Source organism: Micropterus dolomieu, linkage group LG20, assembly GCF_021292245.1.
Source record: "Micropterus dolomieu isolate WLL.071019.BEF.003 ecotype Adirondacks linkage group LG20, ASM2129224v1, whole genome shotgun sequence".
In the NCBI taxonomy this organism is placed as follows: Eukaryota; Metazoa; Chordata; class Actinopteri; order Centrarchiformes; family Centrarchidae; genus Micropterus; species Micropterus dolomieu.
Window position 1 is genome coordinate 20091446 of NC_060169.1, and position 26345 is coordinate 20117790.

Consider the following 26345-nt stretch of genomic DNA (forward strand, 5'->3'; position numbering starts at 1 on the left):
GTTAGACCAGGAAATTAGGCTGAACATTATGAGAGTGGAGCACTTTTTAATGCTTCATTGCCTGTTGAACACAGCTTTGTATTTAGTGTCAGAAATATATAAAAAAGATTGGGAACAGGTCTTGCATGGCAATAGAGCAGCTCTTCGTGAAATGTGGCGGATGGCTGGGATCAGAGGCGTTGCCCAGTGGCTCTCAATTTATTAGGTTAAAAGTGTTCCATCATCACAGATAAGGAGCTATTCATATATTGAATGACTAGGCTGGATCAGCTGTCTGACCTGCTTCTCTCACTTTAATGGGTATGATGTTCATTACTGCTCTGTTTCACCGACAGCCGCAGAGCTCCTCTGCTCGGTCCCAGTGTGTCCTCGATTCTCAGAGCCAGTTACAGGTTAAAAGGTTGGAACTCCCAGCGTGTCACAGTTACTCTTTTTAATTATACATTTAAGAGAATACTCTCACATTCACACAAACCATGCCGCTAAAAGCTGAGCTGCAACTCTGACACAGACTGACATCAGCCAGGGAGTCTGAAATGTCCAGGGTGAGCAACGCCAAAAAGAAATCCCCGGTCATTTTTACAGAGTCCTGCGCACGTTCATTTACAGAAACATTGATTTGTGCAGAGCTCTTTAGTGAAAAGCATCACAAGGTGGGTACTGCACGGTGATCCCTGATAAACCAGCACACTGGTTTGTGTGTTACAGTCGCAGCCTCTTGATGTCTTCGCTTCTGAAATCAATACGCAGCGCTAGAACCTGACGCACCTCCGCCGGGGTCAGCCGCCACGTTAGGGGACCCGAGTTTGGGCCCCAGTAATCCAAGATCTCAGTTACCTGCAGTATAAAAAGGTACAAGTGAGTCTGTGTAAACCAAAAAGTATTCAGATCCTTTAGTATGTAGCAATGCTGTAAGTAGCAATACCATAGTGTGAAGTATTTTTAACTAAATGTACTTTTAAAGTATCAAACGTAAAAGTACTCATAATGCAGAAAATAGCCCCTGTGAGTGTTAAACTATTAGATATCATATTACTGAATTGTTATTTTGGATGCATTAATGTCTAATTAGCATTTTACTGTAATTTGTTTTTAGGGCAGTTTTGCAAAAAAGGTCCAGGGTCCGACTTAAACTAGGGATGCTGCTATTTCATGGTCAGCATCTATTGACCCCAAGGCCACCTTGATGCCCAGTTTTACTGTTGTAGTTGGTTGAGGTGGAGCTAAATGAAGTATTTTACATCTTGTCAGTCATTATTTTATAACAACACATAATATTTCATAAAATCATGTATGTTTTGTATATAAAATCCTAATCTATAAAGTAGCTAGTAACTAAAAAATATTTTCCAAGTGAAGTGCAGCAAAGTAGAAGTAAAATAGCATAAAATGAAATTACTCAAATTTCTACTTGATTAAATGTAATTAGTTACATTCAACCACTGGTGTAAACTGCTACAAATGTTATACAAAAACACATGAAATGAGCTTTTACACCGATGTATATTCTGTTTATGTGTGTGTGTAAAATGATCTGAATTACCCGCTCAAGGTTGAGGATGGTGGCCATTTGTGTGAGACGAGCGAACTTGTCCCTGATGGTCCAGGTGGTCACAGTGGTGAGGTATGCCACAAGAGACCGAAGCTCTTTATCAAACTGCAGCCCTCCAAGCTACAATGACAAGATCAGAAACAGTGAACACACAAACATATAAAGTACAAGCATTTTTTTTTTAGGTTTCCCCTGAACGCACTGCTAAAAATAGACTACGATGCTATCGTGCAAAGAGGAAGCTCCTGCTCTTTCTGGACTCATTAATAAATCATTGCCTGAGGATTTTCACCACATGTGTCAGAAATTATGTGATATGAAGTGATGCACAGAGTTCTCAGCGCCACCTTGTGGCCGAGCCCGGCTCCTCACCCTGCTGAACGAGCATTTGAGGACAGTCTTCTCCATTTCAATAGATATCAAGCTGGTCATCAGGCTGGTGAGCGTGTCGTAGATGACAGGAGAGAGGGCCGTCTGGCGAGGAGACAGAGAGAAGTTTTAAAAAAATGGAGAACAGACCTTTTGGAGCCTAACTGAAATGTTGCTCTGACAAGATACCTTGAACTCCGCCATGAGCTGCTCCAAGTTAACAATGAGCTGCTGCACCCAGGGATCATTAGCTTCGTAATCATTAAACTCCTCCTGTGAGGAACAACAGCAGTTACAGCAACATGTTTCATGACCTCTGATTTATTTCTGGCCACTATTATGAGATCATTACCTCTTCTATGTTGTGTGAGATGGACAGGAAGCTGCTGATCCAGGGTTTGACCTGAGGCTTTATGGCTGTTGTGTTTAATTCAGTCAGGCCCTCCTGTGAAATACAATCACATCAGAGTATGAAACTTTTACCACTCGGTGGATACAACCAAAGAAGCTTATAGTACCATGAGTGGGTCCAAATTGTCACACATTTACAAGACCTCGGATACATGTTTTGTATTATAATTCCAACTGGAGCAGGAGGTTTTCATCCCTCCTCTTTAAAATGACTAAACATAAGGGATTTGAGTAGTTTTCTCCTTAAAATGTACATGTATTAAGGAAAAACCTTACCAGATCTTAACAAAATTGGATTGTACTTCTTTTTTTCAGTAACTTTACCATTAAATAAATAAATTAGACATTGCTTCCGTCTGCTGTGGTCTGTCACACTAATCCTTTAAAACACTGTAAGTAAGTCCATACACAACTCTCAGTTGACAAGCACCGATCGATGTATGTGTGTGTCTCCAACCTGTAAGAGATCCTTGAACTTGGTGGAAGTGTTGACAAGGTCGGACAAACAGCTTTCAATCTTGGCTTGATCGCCAGAGCCGACGCCCTGAGTGAACAACTTGGAGCAGTCGTTCTGCGGGGAGGGGAACAAAATAAAAAACCCCGTTTCCAAGCTATGGTGAAATTGATAAATGAAAAGATGATTAGAAGAGATGCAGAGTGCTAGCACTGATGTGTAACTTACCTCAAGGTTCCTCTTTAAAGTTGTGATATTCTCACTACACACCTCAACATTATTCAGAGTCACCTGAGATGGAAAGAGTGGAAATGAAGGATTCTTACAGCCGATACAGTTCAGTATGATTCAGTTCTATTCACTTATTCTTTCTCTGAAAATATAATCTGCACAAAACCTCTAAGGTCCAACTGTTGGAATTCCAATTTACTTTTTGACAAACGGGTTAAAAGGTTTTTGAAGTAGTGCTTCCTTCAGCTAAGAGACATTTTAAAAATTAAAGCACTACTTGGATCACTTAAAATCAGAGGAGGTTATTCATGCATTTGATTCACCCATTTAAATTATGGCTGCCTGTTTAAAATAAAAAGCCTTATACTAAAACTTGAATGTATAATTTTTGTCATAGTGCGGCCAACAATTTCTAAAATACAGCCTGAGAGCGAGGAGGAGATATGTATGCATGTGTGTGTGTGAATTTGTCTTACCAGAAATGCAGCCTTGGCGTTTTCGGTGCTCTCGATGCCCAGTGTGTTGAACTTGCCCTGCTGCAAGCTGCTCTGCATCAGACTGACCGCACTGCTGACGCCACGCTGGATGTCCTGAAGCGTCGTAGCTGGGAAGCCCTGTCGCAGCTTATTATACAACACCTCCCTGACAGGTGAAGAGAAAAAGGGCAGGAACATGCATGAGACGTGAAAAACTAAAAAGAAGTGTTGAATGCGTAAACTGGAAGGTGAAAGACTGAGCACCTGAAGTCAGACTCCAGCACAGAGTTAGCGTGGTTGATCATGGCACACAGGCAGTCGATGCTGGAGCTGGATAAAGCTCTACTGATGCACTTCTTCACAATGTAGAAACAGTCGTCCACCATGCTGGAGGTCAGCTGACCCTTTTCATATGTATCCATAGTAACAGCCTGAGGAGGAAATTTTAAATTCAGTTTATTTAATTAATTTAAATGAATTTTCTGATGAGTAAATATTACATTTAATGTGGGAAATATGTTCTCCTCAAAAATCTCCTAAGTCTGACAATTGAATTATTTGCATTGATAACAATTTCCTAGTATGTTATCGGTTATAAATTCACATCTGTTCTTAGGGCCACGTGGTTATTTCATCTTACATCTACTTGGAAAACAGACAAAAAACAAAACAACTTATTTCATAGAACTATATATTTGCATTAAGCCTCTAAAACACCACAGCATGTGTATTTTTCTCATCAGTTTTTAGTGCTGCAATGTAATATTAAATACGTAAAGTGAACCTTTCTGTAAAAGACTAGAATAAATATTCAACTAAAATCTTCAAGACGCCTAATCTCTTGATGGAGGAATGTCATGAGGTACAAATTCACATAGTGAAGTCACTCCACACTGCATGTAGTATGTGTACATTTCGCTGAATAAAGCCTTGCGGGTTCTATGTGAGGTCTGTTTATTGAAGAATGTAACATAGATAAATAAAATGCAAATAAGTAACCTGCAGCAAATTGTTGTTGCCACAGTGGAATCTGAAAAATATATTTGAGATCAAATAACCAATAATTGTTGTGCAACAGACTCAGACACCGTGGCGTCTATCCTGGTCTAAGTATTAGTCATTCTTGACTTGTGGAAAAGTAGTGCCAAAATAAGCCTCACTGAATGTCCACTTACTTGCCTTTTCTGGAACTTTCAGTCGATAAATAACTCTGAGTAAACTCCATTCAGTGACGAAGACTGTGAAATGCGGGTGAAAGCTCTATAAAAGCTATTAATCTGAGTACTCCAATTTTGAGTACAACAATTTTGCATTGCACTCCCATAACAGTGTTGCACTTATGTTGGAAAGTTATAAAAAAAATCATTCATCCTTGTTAAAGTATGGCGCCTACATTACCCAAAGTGCAACTCTAACTGCAGACAGTTCAGTAGAGCTATGCAAATAGCGGTTAATGTAGCCTCGAGCTGCCTCCAGCAGAGATTAGCAGCGGGCTACAGAAGTCTGGTAAACTCTACTTCTTCAAACTCCACACCCCCAGAATGTTCTCATTTTCCTACCTGTAGTCCTCAGACCCAACCAACGCTGACATCACTTAAGGTAATGAATCCAATTTCACACACCTCCCTCTGGAGCCACAAAAGGCTTTATTTTTCACATATACAGTAGCACTCCCCAAGATGATTGAGATGATTGATGTTTGAGTTTCCCTTTAAGATTATTTTTTCAAATATACAAATACTGTACTTATACAAATACTGCACCTTGTTGACGGACTCTCTCATGTAGTACTCTTCCATTGGAATGTAGTAGCCAATCAGCTCCTGCATCGTCCTGCTCAGCAAGCAGTGTTTCAGTAGCTTCTCCACATTCTGCTGATGCTCTGTTAAAAATAAAAACCCAACTCATTAATATTTTATATGAATAGATAGATGTTTAGTTCCACATCTCAAAAAGGCATCTGAGTATGCATCACCACATGTGAATTTAAAACTACCCTGTGTGGCGCTCTGAGCATCCCCGACTTCAAAGTCAGCCAACATGCGACGACGCAAAAAGCGCAGGTAGAGCTCTGCCCTTGCGTTCATCAGGGTTACTTCTGTCAGCACAGGGTCCAGCTCCCTGTTCATGGCAGACGGAGGTATAAACCAAAACCACCATAGACACAAACATAGAGTGGAGCGCAGGATGTTGCTGAGACAAACGCAAATACCTAGGCTCAATCCTCTCCCCTGGCACGCTCTTCATCATGCTGCTCTGGACAATCTGAAACTACAGTGGGGATACGAGTTCACAGTGCGTACAGGTATGCAGTAAAAACAACCATGCTATGCAGTTCATATGTCGTACATACCTTGTTGTGGTATCCTCTCTGCTGGATGAACTTGTCGACTATTTTCTGGGCCTGTCGGTCACACTCCTGCTGCAGGTGAGTGATGAGTGTGTACAGATGGCCTGGACCGTAATATGTCTCTACAATAGGCTGATGAGTCTCAACGACACGAGCAATACCTGTAAACACACACTAACACATCAGTGGAGTACTCTCCATGCAAACAAAGGAAAGTGTAAACAGACATACACACAAACGGAGTATCAGGCCTGTTTTCTCACCTTCCAGCAGCAGCGTCAGAGTTTCTGCAAATACCAGTGGTGCTCTCTTGTCACCCAGGTCTCCTCCTGTAGCCAAGACCAGGTTCTCCTCAGCTTTGGAGGCAAGCTGTGTGAGACATAACATATCTGTCGCTAATTCTGACCAAAAAAGACAAAGCTTATCAGATCTATATTTGTGATCTCATATGATCAACCAATGAGTGTTTCTGACAATCATGCAACATCAGATTAACTCACGGTGCCTTCTCTTTTTGTTTAAGGAGACAGCCGTTCTCCACATGTACTTACAGAGTCGGAACATTTTACTAATTTATGATGCTGAAAAATGCACAACATAAAGAATTCCTTTTTTTATCTCTGGATCCACACCATGAAGCTACCAACTGTTCATTAGTCAATGGCTTATCTCTCCACCAAAAGTTAATTAAGTTTTTCAGAAATACTCAGATATAAATATCAAGAAAGCACACAAGCAGGACCACAAACACAACCCACCTGACTGCAGAGATACTGGCCGAAGCGGGCGAGGCCCTGCTGGTGGAGGCCCAACAGAGGGAAGATCTTGAAAAAGCGTTCCACTTGTGCGAGGTCGATTGCTGCTACAGCCGCATCCAGCTTCTCAGCGACGATGACCTTCAGTTTCTGCTCTGCCTCCTGCAGCATTATCAAACTGGTATCCACAGCACTGCCTGTGTAGACATGATGCATTGCCAGTGTTACAGTGAAAGCCATTTACATCAATTTGATCTGTTTTGCAGCTGATTTATATTGCTGCCTACAGCGCATTGAAAAATGTGCAGTGCAAAAACACAAAAAATCTAATAAGATAACAGTACTTCTGCATAGTGAGCGATGCACTATGAGAGCGATCTAGATGCCACATACTTTCTTCTCCCTGCCTGCTGAGCTCAATAACTGACTGGTCCAGAGAAAGGTATCGATGGATGTGGGCAGCAGCCTGTTCATAATCTTCATTTCGTAGAGCTGTCTGCACACCGTCTGTGCAGAACTTCAGATCGAGGATATCGTCAGCACGCTGGATGACGTTATACAGCCGTGTCTACAAAAATAGAAACATATTCTTTACACTGTGAACATATTTCAGTTTCATTTTAAACACTGTACAGCTCTTTTCATTATAAAACAGACGTATTTTGTATATTTGTTAATGGAAATTTCTATTTTACGTAAGATTCTTGACTTGCAGTTTCTCTTTCTTTCCTCTTACTATGTTTCGTTTGACCGTTATGCACCAAAACACCAGGGCAAATTCCATGTACGTAAAAACCTACATGGCAAAAAACCTGATTCGGAAGAGATCAGTGTATGTGACTGTAATAAATACAACCTGTAAACGAGCTGAATCAAAAAACTCTCACACACTATCAGCAGCAGTTTTGCAGAGGTGTGTTTTCATCTACTATATGAGCCCCAAATAAACTCTCTTCTGTGAATAAAAAAGTTATTAAAATTGCCTAACTGCATTACATCCCTGAAAGTGCAGATAGATAGATATAATAAGTGTTTGTATTCACCTTTGCCAGATCTAGCTGTCTGACTTTGCTGCTGACGTTTTCAGCCAGGCTACAGGTAAATGTGATCATGCCCGACAATTGACTGGCGTCTCCTCCGATCAACTGTAGGTTGGGCCTGTAGAGCATAGAAACAGAGCTCAAATTAATGATGGTCATCAGGTGCCTTGAAACTACACTAATCTGCACAAACTGTACCCCATCCTCTGCAGTGCCAGCATCTTTGTGTGAATGGTCCCCTCCTGCCCCACCAGTCTGTCCAGCTCAGCTTCCACTTCTTTCTGTAGAACAGGAACAAAACAAAACATGTAATGAGCAACAAGATTATTGATTTTATTTAGATTTCAGCTTCTTATACACAATACACACATACTGTAACTATTTCACATTTTAATATGTCAGTTTTTCTTTGTCCAACTGCCTTCATGTTTTCTATCAAAACATAAATAAATAAGTAAAAGAAATGAAAGACATTTAGTAATTATCTATGCATGTAGATGTCTGATAAGTAGTGGGAAGGAGTGTCAATTATTAGAAAATGCGGAATGTATGTAGTTTAAGAAAGTGTAGGGTCAGTTGATTAACATTGTCTCATTATAGGACTCCACATCTTTGTAAATTGTGGCTTTCTAGGACTTAGTGCATTATGTTATTGGCACCATCTAGTAAGATTTTCAGGATTTCTGAACAATCATTTATTGCTTACTTTAGTTGAAGTGCTTAATGGCACAAATGGATTAAAAAAAACATCATATGGACACACCATTAATTTTCCTTTGCACAAATGAACAATAAACTGTCATTTCCTTTGAAGCTTGTGATACCAAGAGTGTGATGATCTCCTCAGTTAGCTATACTTGCCAGTCATTGAGTCTTAAAACAGGTATTCACGTGATTAATGAACTATAAATAGAGTTCATCATTCATATCAGTCAGTGCAGATAAAGGACACACATTTCAAAGTGACATTTCTAGGTGTTTGTTCTGTCATTTGTTTCCTTACTAAAAGCAGCACAACATTTAACTATGAAAAAAGAGAGTTTAAATCTAAACCTGACATCCTTGGTGAGAGCATATTTCTTCAGGATGGTCATTTGTAATGATGCAATCAGATCTCAGTCAGATTTAGTGGACGGGACAAACTATCTGACCCATTTACTACCAACCAGCAGTCACAAATGTAAACTTTGTAACGTTAGAGTCAAAATCCCGACAACCACAACCCTTTCTGTGGCAAATATTCAACATTTCATGGTATTTTGGTAAGATGTTGTTAAGTGATTTGTACCCTGGCAAATCATCTAGAAAACGTTAAACCGTTCCTCTATCCTAATCTGCAAGGACAAATCATTAACTTAATTAACGTTACGTTATGTTTGTTTTAACCATGATTAATCTTTCCCTCAGCAGTGTTATGGAGCAGCGACGTCCCCGGAAGTTTACGTGGATGACGACAGTGCGTTCACCTCAAATAAACTGCCGTTAACGGTCGTTTATACGAACCTCCTCCACGCAGAGCTGCTGGTAGACCCTCTCCAGGTCCTCCAGCTCCGTCAGGGCGGAGATGGTCTCCATACTCACGGAGGACACTGAGCCAGAGTCGCATCTCTTCGCCGCCACTGCTCCGCTGTCAGCCATCTTGCGCCACCTACACAAAGGACTCAGCAGCCCACGTCATCTATCAGCAAACACTCCCTGCGTTCAGCTTGACAGGCAGCACCTTCGCAGGATGAGGAGAGCTACGGAGACGACACGCCGCCTGCTCGTCTTAAAATTTGGTGAAAGTAACCACAAAGGATGACCATAACATAATCTGTCAAAAAAAAAAAACATACTCACACGTTACGATTATTTGGTGGTGGGGCAGCACACAAACACTACCTGAGAAGTCACATTTTGGGCAACAAATTTTCACGGGTTTTTTCAACACATGCGTTGCATGTTTGTGTATTTAGTAGGCAGGCACTAGGTAAAAGTGAACATGTTTTAAAGCGTTAACTCAAAATTACAATAAACAAACAAAAACCTTAATTCTACTGGTGGAAAGCCATTCAGATACTTTCAATCCACGCACAAGCCATGAAGCCAACCAGTGCACTTGTGTTAAAATAATACCATAGCTTCCCGGGTTTGCTGTCACAGTTCATAAAATAATGTAGGGATCGTGCAAGGATCATATAAACTGAAACAATGAAATTTTTAAAACTAAATTTGACTTGACTTGTGCAAATTACCAAACAAAAGTTAAAATAATTATCACAGATTTGTCACACTTCGATCCACTGTGCCCACTTCTCCTGCTTGCAATAAAGCTTTAACAAGCCTCAACATCAATACACTGAAAGGGGACAGAATTTCAATTGTGGTGCCCTATTACATTTGAAAAACTAAATAGTCTTTCCAATTCGTACCCCCCCCCCCCCAACATTATGTCTTTCTTAAACCTAACGCCTAAAAAACAAGGCCAACTGTGGCCAATTCAGCTTATAGGTACACATCATCTGACAGGCACAGATAATGCAGCTGCAAGTTTCTACAAGAGACTCAAATCACAAGGTCAATTAAGTTTCATAACAGGATCACACCACTTGTGAGTGATAACATAATGTATTGTGGTAGAGAAAAACAAAGGTAAAACATCAGTTCATTTGCAAATTACTTTTACTGATAATTTCAAGCCCACACAGCAACAAGTGTAAAAAAGTATTTTTACACTCTATAACTATATGGTAGTTTATTCTTATTTATTTATTACTATTTATCAGTTTTTGGTCACAGTATTCCAGTTTGATTACAAGTTTCGAAGAACAAAAACTTATGATAATTCGTGCAACTAGCTTGATTATGTGCTGGTGACTTGATGAGGGAGAAGCAACACAGGCATTATTATAGCCAATCTCTGCATTCTACATCAATCTGAGAATTGATTTTTTGAGTGAAAGGAGGATGAGGTGCGGATGGAGAGGTTTGTCCTGGATCAAATTTCTATTTACCTGATGCCAGTGTGATGGCAGCTGACATCACAACAAGCTTGGGCAGAAGATGGAACATTGATAATGCCACAGAGCAGCAACACAATTGTAACAGAAACAAAATCAATGGACCATTGATTCTTTGTAAAATATATTTTACTAAAAAGAGGAGTTTACATTTTTACATCATGTATTTGAATTAGTTTCAAAGCATTTATAAAAAACCTGAAATCAGTGAATAGCAACATGATGACAGTCCAGTTGTAACAGAATCAAGAGGCTTGCTGTCCGCTGGAAAACAAGAGAAGCTCTTCTCTTTCCTGCTGAAGCTCTTCCCATTTCTTCTGTAGCTCTGCCTTTTCCTTCTTCAGCTCTTCTTTCTGTCTACTTAAGTCTTTGGCTTCCTCCAGCTGTGCTTTCCTCAGTGACTCGATTTGCTGCCTCTCTGCAGCTGCCTCCCTGGCATTCGCTGCCTGCAGCTTCTCCAGCAGCTCCCGCTGATGCTCCAGAGCGCGAGCCTCCTCCCTCTGAGCTCTCCTCAGAGCTTCTATCAGCTCCCGCTCTCTCCTTAACACACGCTTCTCTCCTTCAGACACCCTTGAAACTGTCAATGCACCTGTAAGAAGGGGGAATGAGAAGGCCACATGTTTGGTCTCCTTCCAACCTTGGATACAGTAGAACCACAAAATGTTTCTTTTTTTGAAACTTTATATTAGTTTACTTCAAACATGTGGCAGATTCATTTGCATTAGAGATTCTGGTTGCTGAGATACCTTAAAATTATGGAAAGAATCAAGTGACAACTACTTGAGTGGTTGAGTACACACCTACTTGAAAAATGTTTGAACTGGATGATGTTTTACCTTCATATTTGCTTTGGTTTCAGTTGGACTATAAAGACATTTAAATGGAGAAAAATATTTACATTTACTCATTTGGCAGACTCATTTATCCAAAGCAACTTATATTTAAGGAACAACATACAAATCATCAATACAGTAAGAGATCTACAAGTGACAACAGATACGAGTAAAAGCTATTAGCGCATACGGCATCAATACGGTAAATACCTAGAGAGAGAGGTGAGAGTTAACAAATAGTGCAGCCAATACAAGAGAATTGTAAGGAGATAGAATAAAAAGAGCACAAGAAGTACATTTTAAAGGTTAGAGGTGTTTTAAGAGAAAGTGTTCACGAAAGAGATGAGTATTCAAGAACTCTGATGGCGTGTAGTAGCTCATTCCACCATCATGGTGTCACAGATGAGAACATCTGGGACTCAGATTGCTTTGTGTGAAGGTATGGCAGAGCCAGGTGGTGTTCGTTGGAGGAGTGCAGTGGCCAAGAAGCAACGTAATACGCTTGTATTATGGAATACAAGCATATAGGTAGATGGGTGCAGACCCAGAAGTCACTCTGTATGCAAGCATGAGTGACTTGAATTTGATTCGCGAGGCCACGGGTAGCCAGTGGAGGTTGCTGAGTAATGGCGTGACACGAGTCCTTTTGGGTTGATTAAAAACCAGACTCACTGCTGCGTTCTGAACCATTTGTAGGGGTTTCACAGCACATGCTTGAAGACCATGAAAGCTGGAATATAACATTATTCCAATTGTTTGGTGAAACTCTAGCCATGGTGATCCAAACTTGGCTGATGTTTCAAACAAAATGTTAATTTGATAAAACCAGTGCTGGGTGACTAATGCGTCAAGTATTGAAAGCTGGCAAATCTCTAGTTAGATTCATATTGTCATGCACTTATTCTTTGATCAGATAGTCTGTAGTACTGTATTTTACTTAGGTTTGTGGTTAAAAAACATGTAACATTTTCCTTCTATTAAATAAAAAAGTTGATATATTTTACTTATTCAGCTTTTGAAAAAGTGAGCTACAAAACATTACCTGAAAACGGTCTCTTCTCTGTCGCCCCAACAGTCACCGGTAGTGGGTTCTGCCCGTCGGCCACTAGCTGAGAAAACACCTCCGGGTGTCTCTTTGACATGTGCCGATGCAGGTTGCTGGTGCTACCGCTTTGAAAGCACTGTAACTTCTTCATGCAAATGCGGCAACGAGCAGCATCCAAACTGTCCAGGCGCTCATAGTGCCTCCAAATCAAGCTCTGTTTATTTCGTCTGTGTCTCACAGGGCCGTCATCACTCGCCTCTTCATGTGTTATTTGTTCTGCTGGACCTGCAGCTTCAAGGATGCCGTTAATAGCAGAATTATTTTCAGCTTCATTCCCCATGGTAAAGATGTCAGAGTCTCTGTTGTCCAGTGCCACTTCCACTAAATAAGAGGAAAATAAAGTTGTAAATAATTAGAGTTGCAAATGACAATTCTTCTTTGATCAATATATTGATATTTCTTTATATATTTCACTCATTCAGCAAGACGCCTTTGAAAAAGTCAGAATTCATTACGTATACAAACAGCAGTGAGCCATAAAACATTACCTGAAAACTGTCTCTTCTCTGTCGCGCCACGAGTCTCTGGTGGTGCCGATGTGTCACCATTAGCATTTGAGCCCTGTGTTGAACGGGATGGTGGTGCTTTCTTCCCGTCAGCCACTAGCTGAGAAAAGACCCGCGGATGTCTCTTTGAGATGTGCCGACGCAGGTTGCTGGTGCTGCTGCCTTCAAAACACTTAAACTTCTTCATGCAAATGCGGCATCGAGCAGCATCCAAACTGTCCAGGCGCTCATAGTGCCTCCAAACCAAGCTCCGTGTTCGTTTTTGTGTCACAGGGCGGTCATCACTCGCCTCTTCATGTGTTATTTGTTCTGCTGGACCTGCAGCTTCCAGGATGCCGTTAATAGCAGAATTAATATCAGCTTCGTTCCCCGGGGTAAAGGAGTCTGAGTCTCCGTCCTCCAGTGCCACTTCCACTAAATAAGAGGAAAACAAAGTTAAAATTAGGGCTGCAGACAACAATGCATTATAGATTAATGTTTGTTTTTTTTTAAATTGATTGTTCAGTGTACACAATGTAATAAAATGGTAAAAAAAATGCCCACCACAAGTTTGCTTGATAAATTACTTACTTAATTAATCTACAATCAAAATAGTTGGTGATTAATTTTACTACATGATTTAACACCTAATTATTTCAGCAATATTATGATGTTTTACTGGATTCTTATTATTTCCGATGTAACAGAAAAAGACGACACTCTGACTAAAAGGCCGAATGTGACCTCCGTAGTAGAGCAATAATATTGTAATGTTATGTACTTTTAATAGACTGCCAGAGAAAAACAAACTGTGACACGTTTCATTCACATTTTTGATACAAATCATCACAAATCGTTTTATACACTGGCTGGGTTTACAAAGCTCAGTCAATAGGCCTTTTTCATGGAAGACATTTTGACATCGCGCACAGGAAAATCAAAGATGTAAATAACAAGCATGATTAAATGACAGGTGGATTGTTTAATTGCTGTTTTTATTAGTATGGCAAATCAAATGTCTGCTGATAAAACAAGCTGTGTATTCCCAGAGGTCTGTAAAATAATTGGCTACAAATGAAGTTTAATTTACGTTTTTTTTTACACTTTCAATTTAAACTAACAGTAACCCCCCTTCACCTTTAAAACTAAGATTAAGGAAAGGCTGATGGAGAACATCGATATAAGGGACTTGTTTGTTTTGTATCATGCTCTTGGCTTATCCTACTTATTAAGTAGTAATTAAGTATGTATTAAAACTGTATGAGGTTTCATGTCAGTCAGTGGTTCCCTTTTTGGTCTAAGGAACCCCCACAGCCCTGTCACTTGATTTTGATTGATTTTGATTTTCAAAATAGTTTGCGATTAATTTACTGTAATAGTTGACAACTAATCCGTTAGATTAATTGTTAAACCATTTATCCATTACATTTATGTGCTGGCTAAGTAGTTTGCACACACTCTTACGTATTTGCAACAGGTACAGTGGTGTTCAGGTGTTACAGCTGCCTTAATATGTGGATATATTCTTTTTAAAATACCAACTAAATTATATTTTCTCAAATTAGTTGGTTGGGAGTCACTGATAGTCACATATCACTGAACTATATAGTAGTTAATTATGTATTTTAGATGTGTAATCAGAACAGTTTTAAGAGATACAATGGCTGCCAGTTCAAGCAGCCATTTAAATGTATGTTTTGTAACTTTATGTGCCTTGTTCTTCGGACCCCTGTTATCACCTTGCTGTTATCAGGTGGAACATCAAGGACCACAACGGAAATAAGTCCAGGACTTTTTTTAATGCTATTCTTGACAGTTTCTTCACACGCACGTCTTTGATTATACGTGTTTTTATCTAGTCAAATACACTCAATAATAATAATAATAATACATTTGATTTTTATAGCGCTTTTCTAAATACTCAAAGACGCTTAGACTAAAATAAATGAACTTTAAATTAAATTAACTTTAAACTAAATAAAGTACCCATACCTGAGCAGAACTGTTCACTGTCAGTCTCCAGGTCTTGGTGGCCGTTGATGATGGACGCTGTTTCAGCTCCACGCCTCTGGCTCTTCTTCACGACCTCGTTGGGATGTTTGACTCGCAGATGTCTCAGCATGGCCGTGGTGGTGCCCTGGCTATGTCTGACCAGAAAACTGTTGCAGAGCAGACACTGGACCGACTCTGAGTCGACGGTTTTAAAAAAGACCCACACCACGCTTCTTTTCCCGGCCATGTCTGCCCTCTGCTGCGGCTTTTCGCGCTGCTCACACTCCGCACTGTAGCGGTGAGTGACTTAAAGAGACTATAAGTATTTATACTGGTCGGTGTTTTAAACAGTATCGACTTTATACTTAACTGGTAACAAACAATTAGTATCAGTGTTTATGTTTGCTACACTTTGCCCCATAATGCATTGCTGCCGCTCGACGTCATATCCGGGGAGGACAGGAATGACAGAAATATTCTTTAATACAAATTATTATTATTTAATGACAAAATTTACATACAAAGTGGCATAGTACAAACCAGTGCATAATTAATAAGGGAACAGACAAGACCAGAAGGTGATTCTTTAATAAAAATGCAGACAAGACATGAACAGAGATGGGGGTGTCAAAGGCTATAAATGCAGGTTTAGAGTGACTAAATTTGGCTTTGTGTATATGGTACTCTCTGAGAATGATCAATGAACTTGAATGTTTAAGTTGTGGTGTATAATATATGTGCATTTGATGCAGCATTATTGTTTGGACACCACAAAGTTTATGGTAAATGGACAAGATATAATTAAAGTTTGAAGACTTTTTTTGTGTAAATATGGGACCAAAGATAGCAAGCTTCTTATATATAGTCTATGGTACCAAAAGCAAAAAAGGTGCACTGTAAAAAAAAAAAAAAAATCAGATTTCTGTCACCAGAAGTGTATTATAACGTAACATTTACACGTGTACATTTTCTACAGCTTTTGTGGTCTGTATTTATAGTTCAACTCTCTTACATACATCAATATATCAGGCATGCTACTATTAAATTATAGGAATTATGTAATCTGATGTAGCTATAAATCAAGATAATATATTACCAGTATTGAACCATTGTTCAAAGTTTATTTAGAACTGAATTTAGGTTGCGGTAGTTGCCAGTTTATTGGGTACACCTGTCTAAAATGAATGCAGTCTAAAGCCACCGTCCTGCAACAAATCCTATAAAGGTTGTAATGTTTGTTTTTTGTTGTTTTAGAGCTTGGCTTGGTTTTGTGGTGCTGCTGAAATGTACTGCATTATGCTACCAGGTGTTTCGATTATTTTGTCCACCCATTTTAGCTAGGTGTAATTAGCAACTGAGTGTATAATCCTTATTTACTTCTGCTGCTTTGCTCTTTGACGTCTTCCGGTGTGTGTACAAAGTTCTCACATAAAGCTACAGTAATTTTAGTTAATAACATCACAACAGTTTCCAGCAAACCTGCACTTTGAGAACAGGCACATTCAAGTTCCACACATTAAAAAGTTGTTTCCAGAAAACTAATTCTGTAAATCCCCACATGAGCGCAGCATAATTCTTTGACGGAGAACTGATGACTCAATGGAGATAAGGGGAGAGAAGAAACATATTGCATCAGCATCATTACTACAGTGTTTAGCGTATAGCTCATCAAACTGATACTGAACATCTGTTTCCTTTCAATACAAAAAGATTTAACTAGCAGGTAGATTATTTTTACATAATTAATAAACTGACCAAAGACACCAAATGAATACAACTGTTTTTATTAAAAGAAAAGGTCTGTCAGGCAGATGAACAGTACAGTTTCCCAACTTGAATGCAACACATTGTGCTCAAAAAGCCATATTATCAATTAAAACACTAAATCTAAACAAGATAAATATTACAGCTTTAAACAGAAATTCACAGGCTGAAAACACAAACACTGAACAGAAGAAACCATTGGAAACCATTTCCACACCAAGACATAAATAAATACAAAGTCTTCCTTACACAGACAAATGTTAAATTCATTTTCGCAGCAAGCTGGCTGGTACAAGTGTCACACTGCATATTAAATATGTGGTGTTTTATCAGTGCAAAAACAACAAGACTGTTAACAAGAAGCTGAAAACTAGGGTTGGAATGTATTTTATTGGTGGGTAATAGAACATCCTACAGGAAAATGTGATGTGTTTTATAAAGACACTTAATGTAAACTTGGTGTATTGTTTTTGTAAAGCACTGTGGGATAGCGTGAGGTAAGCGTGTAACGTGTACGTATCTGCAGATCCTGCGTGGGTCTAAGAAGGGAACAGACCAATCAAATCAAACCAGTACACTGCTGCAACATCTCCTGTCTCAGCATTATAAGGATATTCAGCAGTACTGAGATGCAGTGAGGGACTTCTTGCTTCTCTTGGTCCGAGCACGTTCGAGAGGCACAGTTATACTCTCACACATGTCAAATCCAGTGGTTCTACTCAATGAAAGGATCAGTAAGGTTTCAGGATGAATGGTATAAGGTGGTTCGGATGGTGGCCCCGCTCTGTGTATTTAAACATCTGTAATAACTTTGAATGCATCATTGCATGAATCAAAATCTTGTAAAACAATATACAATCATTACAATGGTTAACACGTAAACAAATCTTTTACACACATTTAGTTGTCAAAAAACCCTCAGGCTTTGTATCTAAAACTTTGAAAGTTTAACAATTAAAATGTCACTAATCTGTAATTTCTAGGACAAGCCTGTTTCTGTTGATCAAAGATTTAATGTGATACTCCACCTAAAATCTGTCTTTTGAGCATCAGTTGCTGGTGACAAGAAAACAGGTACAAAACATCACATCATAAATCCTTTTCCAATTCAACCCTCGTTCTTTGTTTGTTCAAACAGTCAACGTTTACCCAAAATATTTCTACAAACTACATCTGTGTTGCGCTACCGTCCTCCTCGAAGCTTTTGAAGTAGTATATTTAGCTAAGTCGTTGTTGATGAGATGATGACTGAACATACTGAGAACATGGATGCTGCAGGAATGGTTTGAAGTGTATAGACTTCTTTAGAAGAAGTTTTGATATGTTTCTCCACTATGAAAACGCGTCACTACTGAAACACCACAAATTCCAGCTCATTGTAGCTGCTGTTTGTGAAGGAGGGAACTCTTTTCTATGCTAGAGTGCGAGTAATACTCAAAAGAAAGATTTAAGATGGAGTATAACTTTAAGTATTGGGCATTTTGAGGGGCAATGCTACAAATTAGACTTTTCATTATTGTGTTTTCTACATAGCTTATTTAACTCAATCCCTGGTATCTTACGTATGTCATGGCATGTCATAACATAAAAACCTACAAGCCTCTATTGCGATCGTTTCCACTTCTTTTAAATGTATACTTATTATTACACATTACAAAAATAAAGAAATAAAACAAAACTCTGCACAGCTCCATTATTCTTATTCTGAAGTTTACAAAGTTTGAGCTCCAGTGGGGCATCATTTGAATTCTGCCCGTCACCTCGTTTTGACAAACCATCCCTACATCCACATTCACGTCCAAAGTAAACACAGAATAAGGTGCAACTTGTGTTGGGAATAAATTAACACCAAAACACATCAACATCTAAATGTACAATAAAATGTTTTCTCTGTTAGACTGTACACTAACACAGTTTTTAATCTGAGACAAATTACTTAAAAGGCTTGGAAAAATTGTGCGGGACCCAACTGTAAAGCAAGTAATAATTTACAGATACATTTCAAAAACCTTGTGGTTATTAACAATTGGTCATGATTCAAAACTGGGTTGTTAACAGAAACTATGTGCACTAACTACACTTTTTTTATTTCTAGTAATCAATTTATTGGTGTATCCTAATATCCAAACACTTGCAAAAAATTAATAAATCGGAACTAATTACTGACGTTCCGATGACATAACTTAAAAAACTGTTCTGGCATACCTCAGTCACAAGGACGAGGTATACGTTTGGTGGCTCTATCTTTCATTATCAGTAATACAGTTTCTTAAAAACAGAAATGCACCCAGACGAGCTGCTTGAAGTGAGGATACAGGCAAACGTCAGACATCCACTGAAAGGTTATTTTTTTGACTCCAGTAAATTTGCTTTTGGCCAATATTTGACACAGGTGTGGTGCCTCACTGACAGGTGACGAGTATCAACCTTATTTAGCTGGAAATGTGCCGTCATGACTCCAAGCTTCAGTGAGAATAAGGGCTCTGTCTACTTTTTAGCATTGGTGCAGGAAATAAACCCGTCAGCAGGGCACAGTTAGGTTTTGACACACTTAAAACTAAATACACAGCTAATACAATATTTTCTGCTGAGAATCAGAATAATGGAGCCGTGGACGACAAGTTTAGTGTACAAACAAATCACAACGGTGAGAGCACAAACATCCACAACACAGTTACGTTTTCTCAATAAAAATATTCTGCTCAAAATGTGAAAATGCAAAAAGTAGTCATGGTAATGTAAACTGCAGCTGAGTTAAAGGAAAAACATTCAGAGCCAAGTTTTGTCAGACACATGTAGTAGTTGCACTGGGTGTATAAATAATTTAGTTCTTATTTCTCTGCAGAGCCTCGCACAGGTTGTGATTCGGATCTGGCTCCTGACTCATGATTTCAACACACTCCCATTCTCCACTACAGCTGGACCGTTTCACCGCCTCGACCACCGTCTGCACGTACAGACCATCCTCAAATGTCGGTGCCATGGCAACCGGTCCTCGCGCCCATGACCTGCGCTCTTCGTGAGCCTGAAAAGACTGTCTCAGTGCCTTTACCATGGAGCTCAGCCCCCGCAGGTGAGGCAGGGGCATCTCTTTCACCTCTGGTCCTGCCCACCCATTGTCGCCTAGCAAAAGCTCCTCACCTTTACTCCCATTGCGCTGACCATACAGTTCTGTCCCCCTTGCAACGAGTCTCCCAGTGGATCCAACTACCATAACCTCATGCACATACGACCCTGGCATGTTGAAGTTCAGTGTCACAGTGCAACACACACTACCAGAGCTAGACCCAGTTTCACCCATCAACATTTGGAAGAAACAGAAATCATCACTGGTGACGCGGCGGATGCCTCGGATAACACCATTCTGTTGTACAAAGGTCCGCAGTAAGCCATGAACACGATGGGCTCGTGCACCGGTTAGGTAACTTAAAAGGTCAATTATGGCAGAGCCGACAGTGTGCAGACCGCCTCCTCCCATCAGCTCTTCACATGTCCAGCCGTACGAGTGATCCAGGAGGCTCGGGCCATAGACTCGGACATCACACACCTGCATTTCGCCAACATATCCCTCCACCAGCAGCTTGCGCATTGCAACAAAGGCAGGCAGGAAGCGCAGGGTATTACCCATAATGCTGAGCAGCTGGGGGTAGTATCTGGCAGCAGTCACCATCTTGAATGAATCCACAGCAGTTGCAGCTTTCTCACACACAACATTCTTACCTATACCTGCAGAACGAGGAGGGGTAGAGAGGGGTTATAATTAGTTAGATAAAATTTAATTTAATGATCTCTGGGATAAAGGCAATGAGAAAACCAGGATTTTGATTATCAAAGATACAATCTTGCCTTGTTTTGCAACAGCAGCAACGAAAAAGGTTAAACAAGTGATTTCCTTCTTTGAATTAATCTTTGATGTTGCATCACGTTAACTCATTATGGTTCTTAACCTGCTTACACACAATTCAACAGCATTACAGACCAACTTGCAGCGTCAAAAATTAACAAAGTTGATTCAACACAAAAGGTAGGATTTATTGCAGGACTGCAGCTAAGTGTACCTAAACTACAGTTAAAATGGCAGATGACTATATATTAAATATGATTTGAAAGTGTAGGGTGTCCTTCGTGTCTCACTGCTCGGGCACGCTGTGGAGTTGATTGCCTTAGATGGCATTACTGCCCAGTTCCTGGAGTTTGGTATGAATAAACAAAATTCAAAGTTCTCCTGCAACCACATGTGATAACAGAGAGGGTGTGCACAGTTTTTATATATGGAGATCAGTGGCTTTCAATACCCCTTGGAAGTAGTGGCGTAGATAAGTCCTTTGGTGGGGACACACTCAGGAAGTTGCAACTAAAACAGGAAGCTGAGGTCAACACTCAGGAATTCCATCAGATACAGTAGGTTAACTTTTTAGATCTCTCTCAATCCTGTGATACGACAATGTGTACATTATGCTTCAGTGTGTTGCTAACTGAGTTAAGATGTGGGAAAATTTTTGTCTGTACGTTTTGTTTGGGGTTTCCCACCCTCAAATTACTATGTTCCCTATGGGCACGGCTATGATCACCATTAATCACATCTCAAAGATTAACCCTGAGAAAGACGTTACAGAAGCCATTTCCAGTATATGCATCGTTTGGAGAGTTTTGCCATTACAGTCAGAAAATTCAAATCTGTTCCAGAGCCGACCTGCCACGCCCAGCTGGCTCAGGTCACGTCGGCAATTTGTATAACTCACATGAACATGCAAATGGTAATCGGAATGTAAGACCTGAACCTGGTGTTGAGGATGAACTCTGAGCTTTTTCATAGCAATGCCATGTGTTTTATGGTTTGTGATAAACATGACTACAAATGTTAAGCTTAAAAGTGCCAGTTAAACACTTTAAATATACCCAAGTTTTTTGGACAACCTGGCAGTTTAGTAAACGTTTGTGTGTTTGTGACCCGTTACCCAGTGCTTTGACAGCAATCTGCCTCGTCATTGAAGGTGGAATATGGATGCAAACAAGGTCGACATCTTGGTGCAGTAGGACGTCATCAGATCGGCTGGTGTGAAATGGGATGCCAAGCTCCTTCGCCAAGCAGCACGCTTCCTCTTCACTTCGCCCCCAGAGCGCATGAACCTCAAAGCCTTCAGCTTTCAGCAACGGGACCAGCACTCGGGCTGTGCTACCCGTGCCAAATACACCGACTCCTGGCAACATGGCAAGGCCACTCACTGCGACCTTACGTGTTAACCATTGCCAGCTTCACAAACATCCCAACAGACAACGATTCACTCGTCTGTCAAGGCCTTTACCATGTCTGGAATTCAAAGAGAGCTTTCAGTACCTGTAAAAATAAAAGAACAGACAAATGAAGCTAGGTTACAAAATCAACATTGACATTTTTTATGTCGTTTTATGCCGTTTCCATACAATACTTAAAGATGGGGTAAGCAATTTTAATCCAGTACACATATTTTTGTCAAATTCAGCAAATAATCCTCACAGTCCACTTGTACTGTGTGTGTGCTGAAAAAAAAATCTGGTGTTTGTACACAGCCCTAGCTCTGTAAATGGGCTCGAACCCCTCCACACAAAACTGTTCCAGCCACGATTTGTGTTTCAGGTAACGTTAAATGACTTGCCCACGCTGTGTTGGCTTTAGCTATAGTGGCAGGAGAGTTGTGAGTATCGCTCTCTGGAGCTGGTGTGCTGGCTTTGGGACAGCGACAGTTTGCTAATGTTTGTTATATTACTTGCTGTGTTGTTGTTCGCTCTATATAATGGTGTTGGATTTGTCCAGAATGGCGAGCCCCACCTTTAAACTTAAAGGTGTGCAATAATGACCATCCATGTAAAAGCAATCAATGTTCATTAAGCAAAAGCAGATAAATAAGTTCAGAAAATCAATTTACGGTAATGCAGGATTTAAGACATTTAATCCATCACAGTGTTAAGATAACAAAAACCACAGATAATAACTCATCTCATAGCAGAGTATCTATGGTACCCATTTATTTCCCAGCCCTAGTGACGGTACCAACAAACAGGACAAACATGTCCAACAGAAGTCTAGACTATTTTTTTCCCACCAGCAGTCTCTGACAGCTACTTACATTGTGTCCTGTTCCATAGTTAACATGCCATTCCTCAGATGCTCCACACCCATCAAACAGCCTCTCCACCTCTGAAGCAGGCGCATTTTATGTCTACGTGCCAAATCCAGCTATTCAGTGGCATTTATGTTCACAAACTTGCACACAGAACGGCTGAATTCGTCAACAATTTATCTAACAACATTTAATAACTTTCATCCTACACTAAGTGCTACTTGTTCAGTAAGTTAAATGTGACATTGTGTAGCTCAGCTCACCTGAGGCACTCCCAACTCTCCACTTACCTTTGGTGATTTCCTAATCTAACTGTTATAGACCTGTAAATATTGTGTGGATTTCAGTCGTCCATGTAATTGTTGTGGGGCATGAGCAGGAGCTGACACTGTGCTACACTAGTCTCCCTGCAGCCATGACTGTAAAACAACAGACTGAAAGAGTGTGAGCCTGTGCACCTGCATTACATACCTATGTAACCTGAAAAATAAGCTCTCCCTTTTTCCACACTGCATCAACTCAGGGCACCGTGAGCAAACAAACCAACATTTATTTACCAGACTGACAGCAGCTGAAGCCTCACTCTCTCTCACACAGAACATCGGACAAGCAACAAACATAGTTGTGTTGTGGCAGGTCAGATAACAAAGCCATGTCACGCGAAATTGTCGCTACTGTGATCAAGAGTTGGGCATTAGCCATATATTCTTACAGTACCACAAACATGCGGAAAGTGGCCACCACGTTAGCTAATACAGGCGTATGGGCCAGATAGTTCTGGTTCTCGCTCTCTGTCACACACGCACACACACTGAGCTAACGTTAGCTAGCATGTTAAGCTAGCCGGCCAGACAGCCGCAAACCCAAGTAAAGTATCTACCGATAAACGTTAGGTACTTATACAAAGTTAATATTAAAGTTAAAGTTAATATATCTGTCTGTGTTCAAACTTTGGATAGCAACACGGCCTATAATAAAACGTAATGTCAGCTACCTACTGTATTTCCCAGAACACCATCGACTGCGGCGGTAGCTGCTCCGCCGGGCGCTGCCCAGTTGCTAATGGTAACTTCAGTAGCAGGGACAGGACTGTGGGGAGGCCAGAGACGCTACAGAGGAGGGAGATGTGTCACCGGCGGAGAACCAAGAGAGGGACACAGAGACGCTACAGAGGAGGGAGATGTGTCACCGGCGGAGAACCAAGAGAGGGACACAGAGACGCTACAGAGGAGGGAGATGTGTCACCGGCGGAGAACCAAATCATGTACATAAAGACGTCTCCAGCTAGACTCGGCGTTAGCATGTAAACATAAAGTTGTTCCTGTGAAACAAGTTATTGGCAATTAAAAAGTTAATAGAAAATAATTGAACTTGTGTAACTTGGTGTGCTGCTGGAGCAAGTGCATTCTGTGACCGGACACCATGTTTTCCCATGATTCAGTATGATAGCCGTACTGACCTCCTTTGAAAAAGTAACTTCATGTAAACATTTTTCTTTTTAGTTTACGGTATTTGTACAAATTAACATTTTAAGTATTGAGATGTACAATTGCTAAGGTTACACAAAAAATAAATTCAAACAGGCCTGTCTGGCTGTCTGTTTCTTACTTACTGTATACCAGGCAACATGTAGTCCTAATATGTTTCCTTTCATGTTTAATTTTTCTCATAGTCCAATCAGGCCTCCATTAGGATCCCTAAAAACAGTACCGTACAGTACTAAAAACCTACCTGTTTCCGGTAGACTATGTGAGAAAATAAATATATTTTCATTTAAAAAAAATCTAATTGCAATTATGATATACGTTTTGCGATATTGGCGGGAATTATCACTTTTACATAATTATTCTCATTTTCATTGAAAAACATATTCAAATGATTATGGTGTGATTTTTGCAAGGATCTGTGCCAAACAAAGATCAGATGATTTAGAATATGACATGTAGGCCATTTCTTCTCTCCTCTCCTCTCCGGGAGACAAAGAAACAAATGGATGTTTCTTCACATCTCTGCTGTTTTCACAACCTTTCACTGCTTTGCTGTAACAGTCTCTTCCTTTTTCTTCTACTCTCTTCCTTTTTCTTGAAGTCTCATCCCCTCTTATCTGTTCTTTTAACATTTTATTTCTTTCTTGCCATACTCTAATAGTTTCTTCTCACCTTTTTCTTTCTCATATTTTTTCTTCTCTTCTCTGTACTCATTGTTTCATGTTTCTTCTCTTTCTTTCTCTTCAGTTCTTTCCTCCATCTTCTTATCATTTCTCTTCTCTTCTTCCCTTCAATGCAACTCAACTCATTCTACTTATGCAGTAACCCCTCCCTCCCCATTTTGACCTCTCTAATGGGTTGAACCTTTTTTGTTGCTAATACTATTACAGCTACAACACTACAATTATTTCCTTACCCTTTCTTCCCAGTGTGGACCCTCTGGCACTAAGGTCCTCGTCCCTGCAGACTCTTTTTGATAGGGTGGGCGTGGACAGACATATGAAACTTCTTGACATGATGTCGCCATCCTTTTCCTTCTCTGCAGATGAGCTTCACTGGGATTACATAACATGTTGGAGGTTCCTGCTTTAGGGGCCCAGACTTTCAAGGCTCACTGGGTGCCTATGGTTGGTTAGAGGAGACATCTGCATCTGCATTTGCACACAAGACTGGTGTTCCTTCTCTGACACTAGGGTGGGGGAGCTAGGGGGAGAGCTTTGGGGGGAAAGGGGAAGACAGGGAGGAAAAGGTAGGGAGCAGGAGCTGGAAGAAGAGTAAGAAGAAGAGCTATAGCAAAAGGGGATGAGTGAGGTGAGGTGCGATAGGAGTAAGTAAGGGAGAACCTGGGGGAAAAACCAGAGGAGGAGCCAGGTTTGCTACAGGGGGTGCTAATAGATGAGCTAGTGGAGAATGAGCTGTGAGAGGAGGAGGTGAGGAGGAAAGATAGGGAAGGGACTATGGGAAGAACTCTAGGCGAGGAGCTGGAAGAAGAGCAAGCGTAGTGTAGCGTTGAACCTTCTAAAGGTAAAAACAAATACAACCTTCAGACCACTGCTTCACATCATATTACAGTTTTCTCGATTGCTTAAACACATTTCCTGAAAGTATGCGTCCTTTTCTCAAAACTCTAAACACAGATCCATAACTTCTCATCCAATCCCCCAAACTTCCTATTTTCAGGTCAAAATTAAGCTCTCCACTCAAAACCATTCAATCTTGCTGAAAAACCAAACTTTACCCTCTGATATGACACACTGGTGAGATAAATTCAAAACAATACTACAAAAACTGGTTAAGTAATGCTACTTGTGGTTCTCCCCCTCAAAAATCCTTTTCACATGATGACCACAACAAAAGAAACAACAAATGTATACATTTGCCTTTAATTCTTTAATGTACTGTACACCAAACAAACAACAAAAAATAATTCTGCCCCAGCAT

At 40.3% G+C, this 26345-nt stretch overlaps 3 protein-coding genes and 2 long non-coding RNA genes across 14 annotated transcripts; 2 read left to right on the plus strand and 3 right to left on the minus strand.

The window, feature by feature from the left end:
- Positions 1 to 29: 29 nt before the first annotated feature.
- Positions 30 to 9379, minus strand: cog4 (component of oligomeric golgi complex 4). Of its 3 annotated transcripts, none has more exons than XM_046032892.1 (19): positions 9142 to 9379; positions 7837 to 7919; positions 7642 to 7756; positions 6992 to 7166; positions 6602 to 6795; positions 6107 to 6212; positions 5847 to 6004; positions 5706 to 5764; positions 5490 to 5614; positions 5257 to 5375; positions 3758 to 3924; positions 3494 to 3659; positions 3015 to 3077; positions 2790 to 2903; positions 2274 to 2366; positions 2111 to 2194; positions 1925 to 2026; positions 1544 to 1672; positions 30 to 837 (listed from the first exon to the last, which is right to left on the minus strand). In XM_046032892.1, exons 1-19 carry the CDS (start codon positions 9274 to 9276, stop codon positions 703 to 705), a joined length of 2322 nt encoding a protein of 773 aa, XP_045888848.1. In that variant the 5' UTR covers positions 9277 to 9379; the 3' UTR covers positions 30 to 702. The 3 variants fall into 3 exon arrangements, with proteins under 3 accessions (XP_045888848.1, XP_045888849.1, XP_045888851.1); XM_046032893.1 differs by lacking the exon at positions 9142 to 9379 and adding an exon at positions 9025 to 9088; XM_046032895.1 differs by lacking the exon at positions 9142 to 9379 and adding an exon at positions 8692 to 8984.
- Positions 9357 to 24505, plus strand: LOC123959059. Of its 4 annotated transcripts, none has more exons than XR_006822209.1 (2): positions 9357 to 9422; positions 23928 to 24505. It is a non-coding gene; the product is annotated as an uncharacterized LOC123959059 (long non-coding RNA). The 4 variants fall into 4 exon arrangements; XR_006822207.1 differs by lacking the exon at positions 9357 to 9422 and adding an exon at positions 23361 to 23553; XR_006822206.1 differs by lacking the exon at positions 9357 to 9422 and adding an exon at positions 23577 to 23810.
- LOC123959054 (zinc finger BED domain-containing protein 4) lies at positions 10749 to 15485 on the minus strand. Its single transcript, XM_046032896.1, has 4 exons — positions 15053 to 15485; positions 13064 to 13495; positions 12513 to 12896; positions 10749 to 11226 (listed from the first exon to the last, which is right to left on the minus strand). Exons 1-4 carry the CDS (start codon positions 15297 to 15299, stop codon positions 10883 to 10885), a joined length of 1407 nt encoding a protein of 468 aa, XP_045888852.1. The 5' UTR covers positions 15300 to 15485; the 3' UTR covers positions 10749 to 10882.
- On the plus strand, positions 15085 to 22187 carry LOC123959060. The gene is made up of 2 exons (XR_006822210.1): positions 15085 to 15350; positions 19662 to 22187. It is a non-coding gene; the product is annotated as an uncharacterized LOC123959060 (long non-coding RNA).
- Positions 16821 to 24553, minus strand: gfod2 (glucose-fructose oxidoreductase domain containing 2). 5 transcript variants are annotated; one of them, XM_046032901.1, is made up of 3 exons: positions 24530 to 24553; positions 21775 to 22154; positions 16821 to 20542 (listed from the first exon to the last, which is right to left on the minus strand). In XM_046032901.1, the coding sequence occupies exons 2-3, from the start codon at positions 22025 to 22027 to the stop codon at positions 19641 to 19643; spliced, it is 1155 nt and encodes a 384-aa protein (XP_045888857.1). In that variant the 5' UTR covers positions 22028 to 22154; positions 24530 to 24553; the 3' UTR covers positions 16821 to 19640. The 5 variants fall into 5 exon arrangements, with proteins under 5 accessions (XP_045888857.1, XP_045888854.1, XP_045888853.1 ...); XM_046032898.1 differs by lacking the exon at positions 24530 to 24553 and adding an exon at positions 23912 to 24206; XM_046032897.1 differs by lacking the exon at positions 24530 to 24553 and adding an exon at positions 23916 to 24205.
- Positions 24554 to 26345: the final 1792 nt, after the last annotated feature.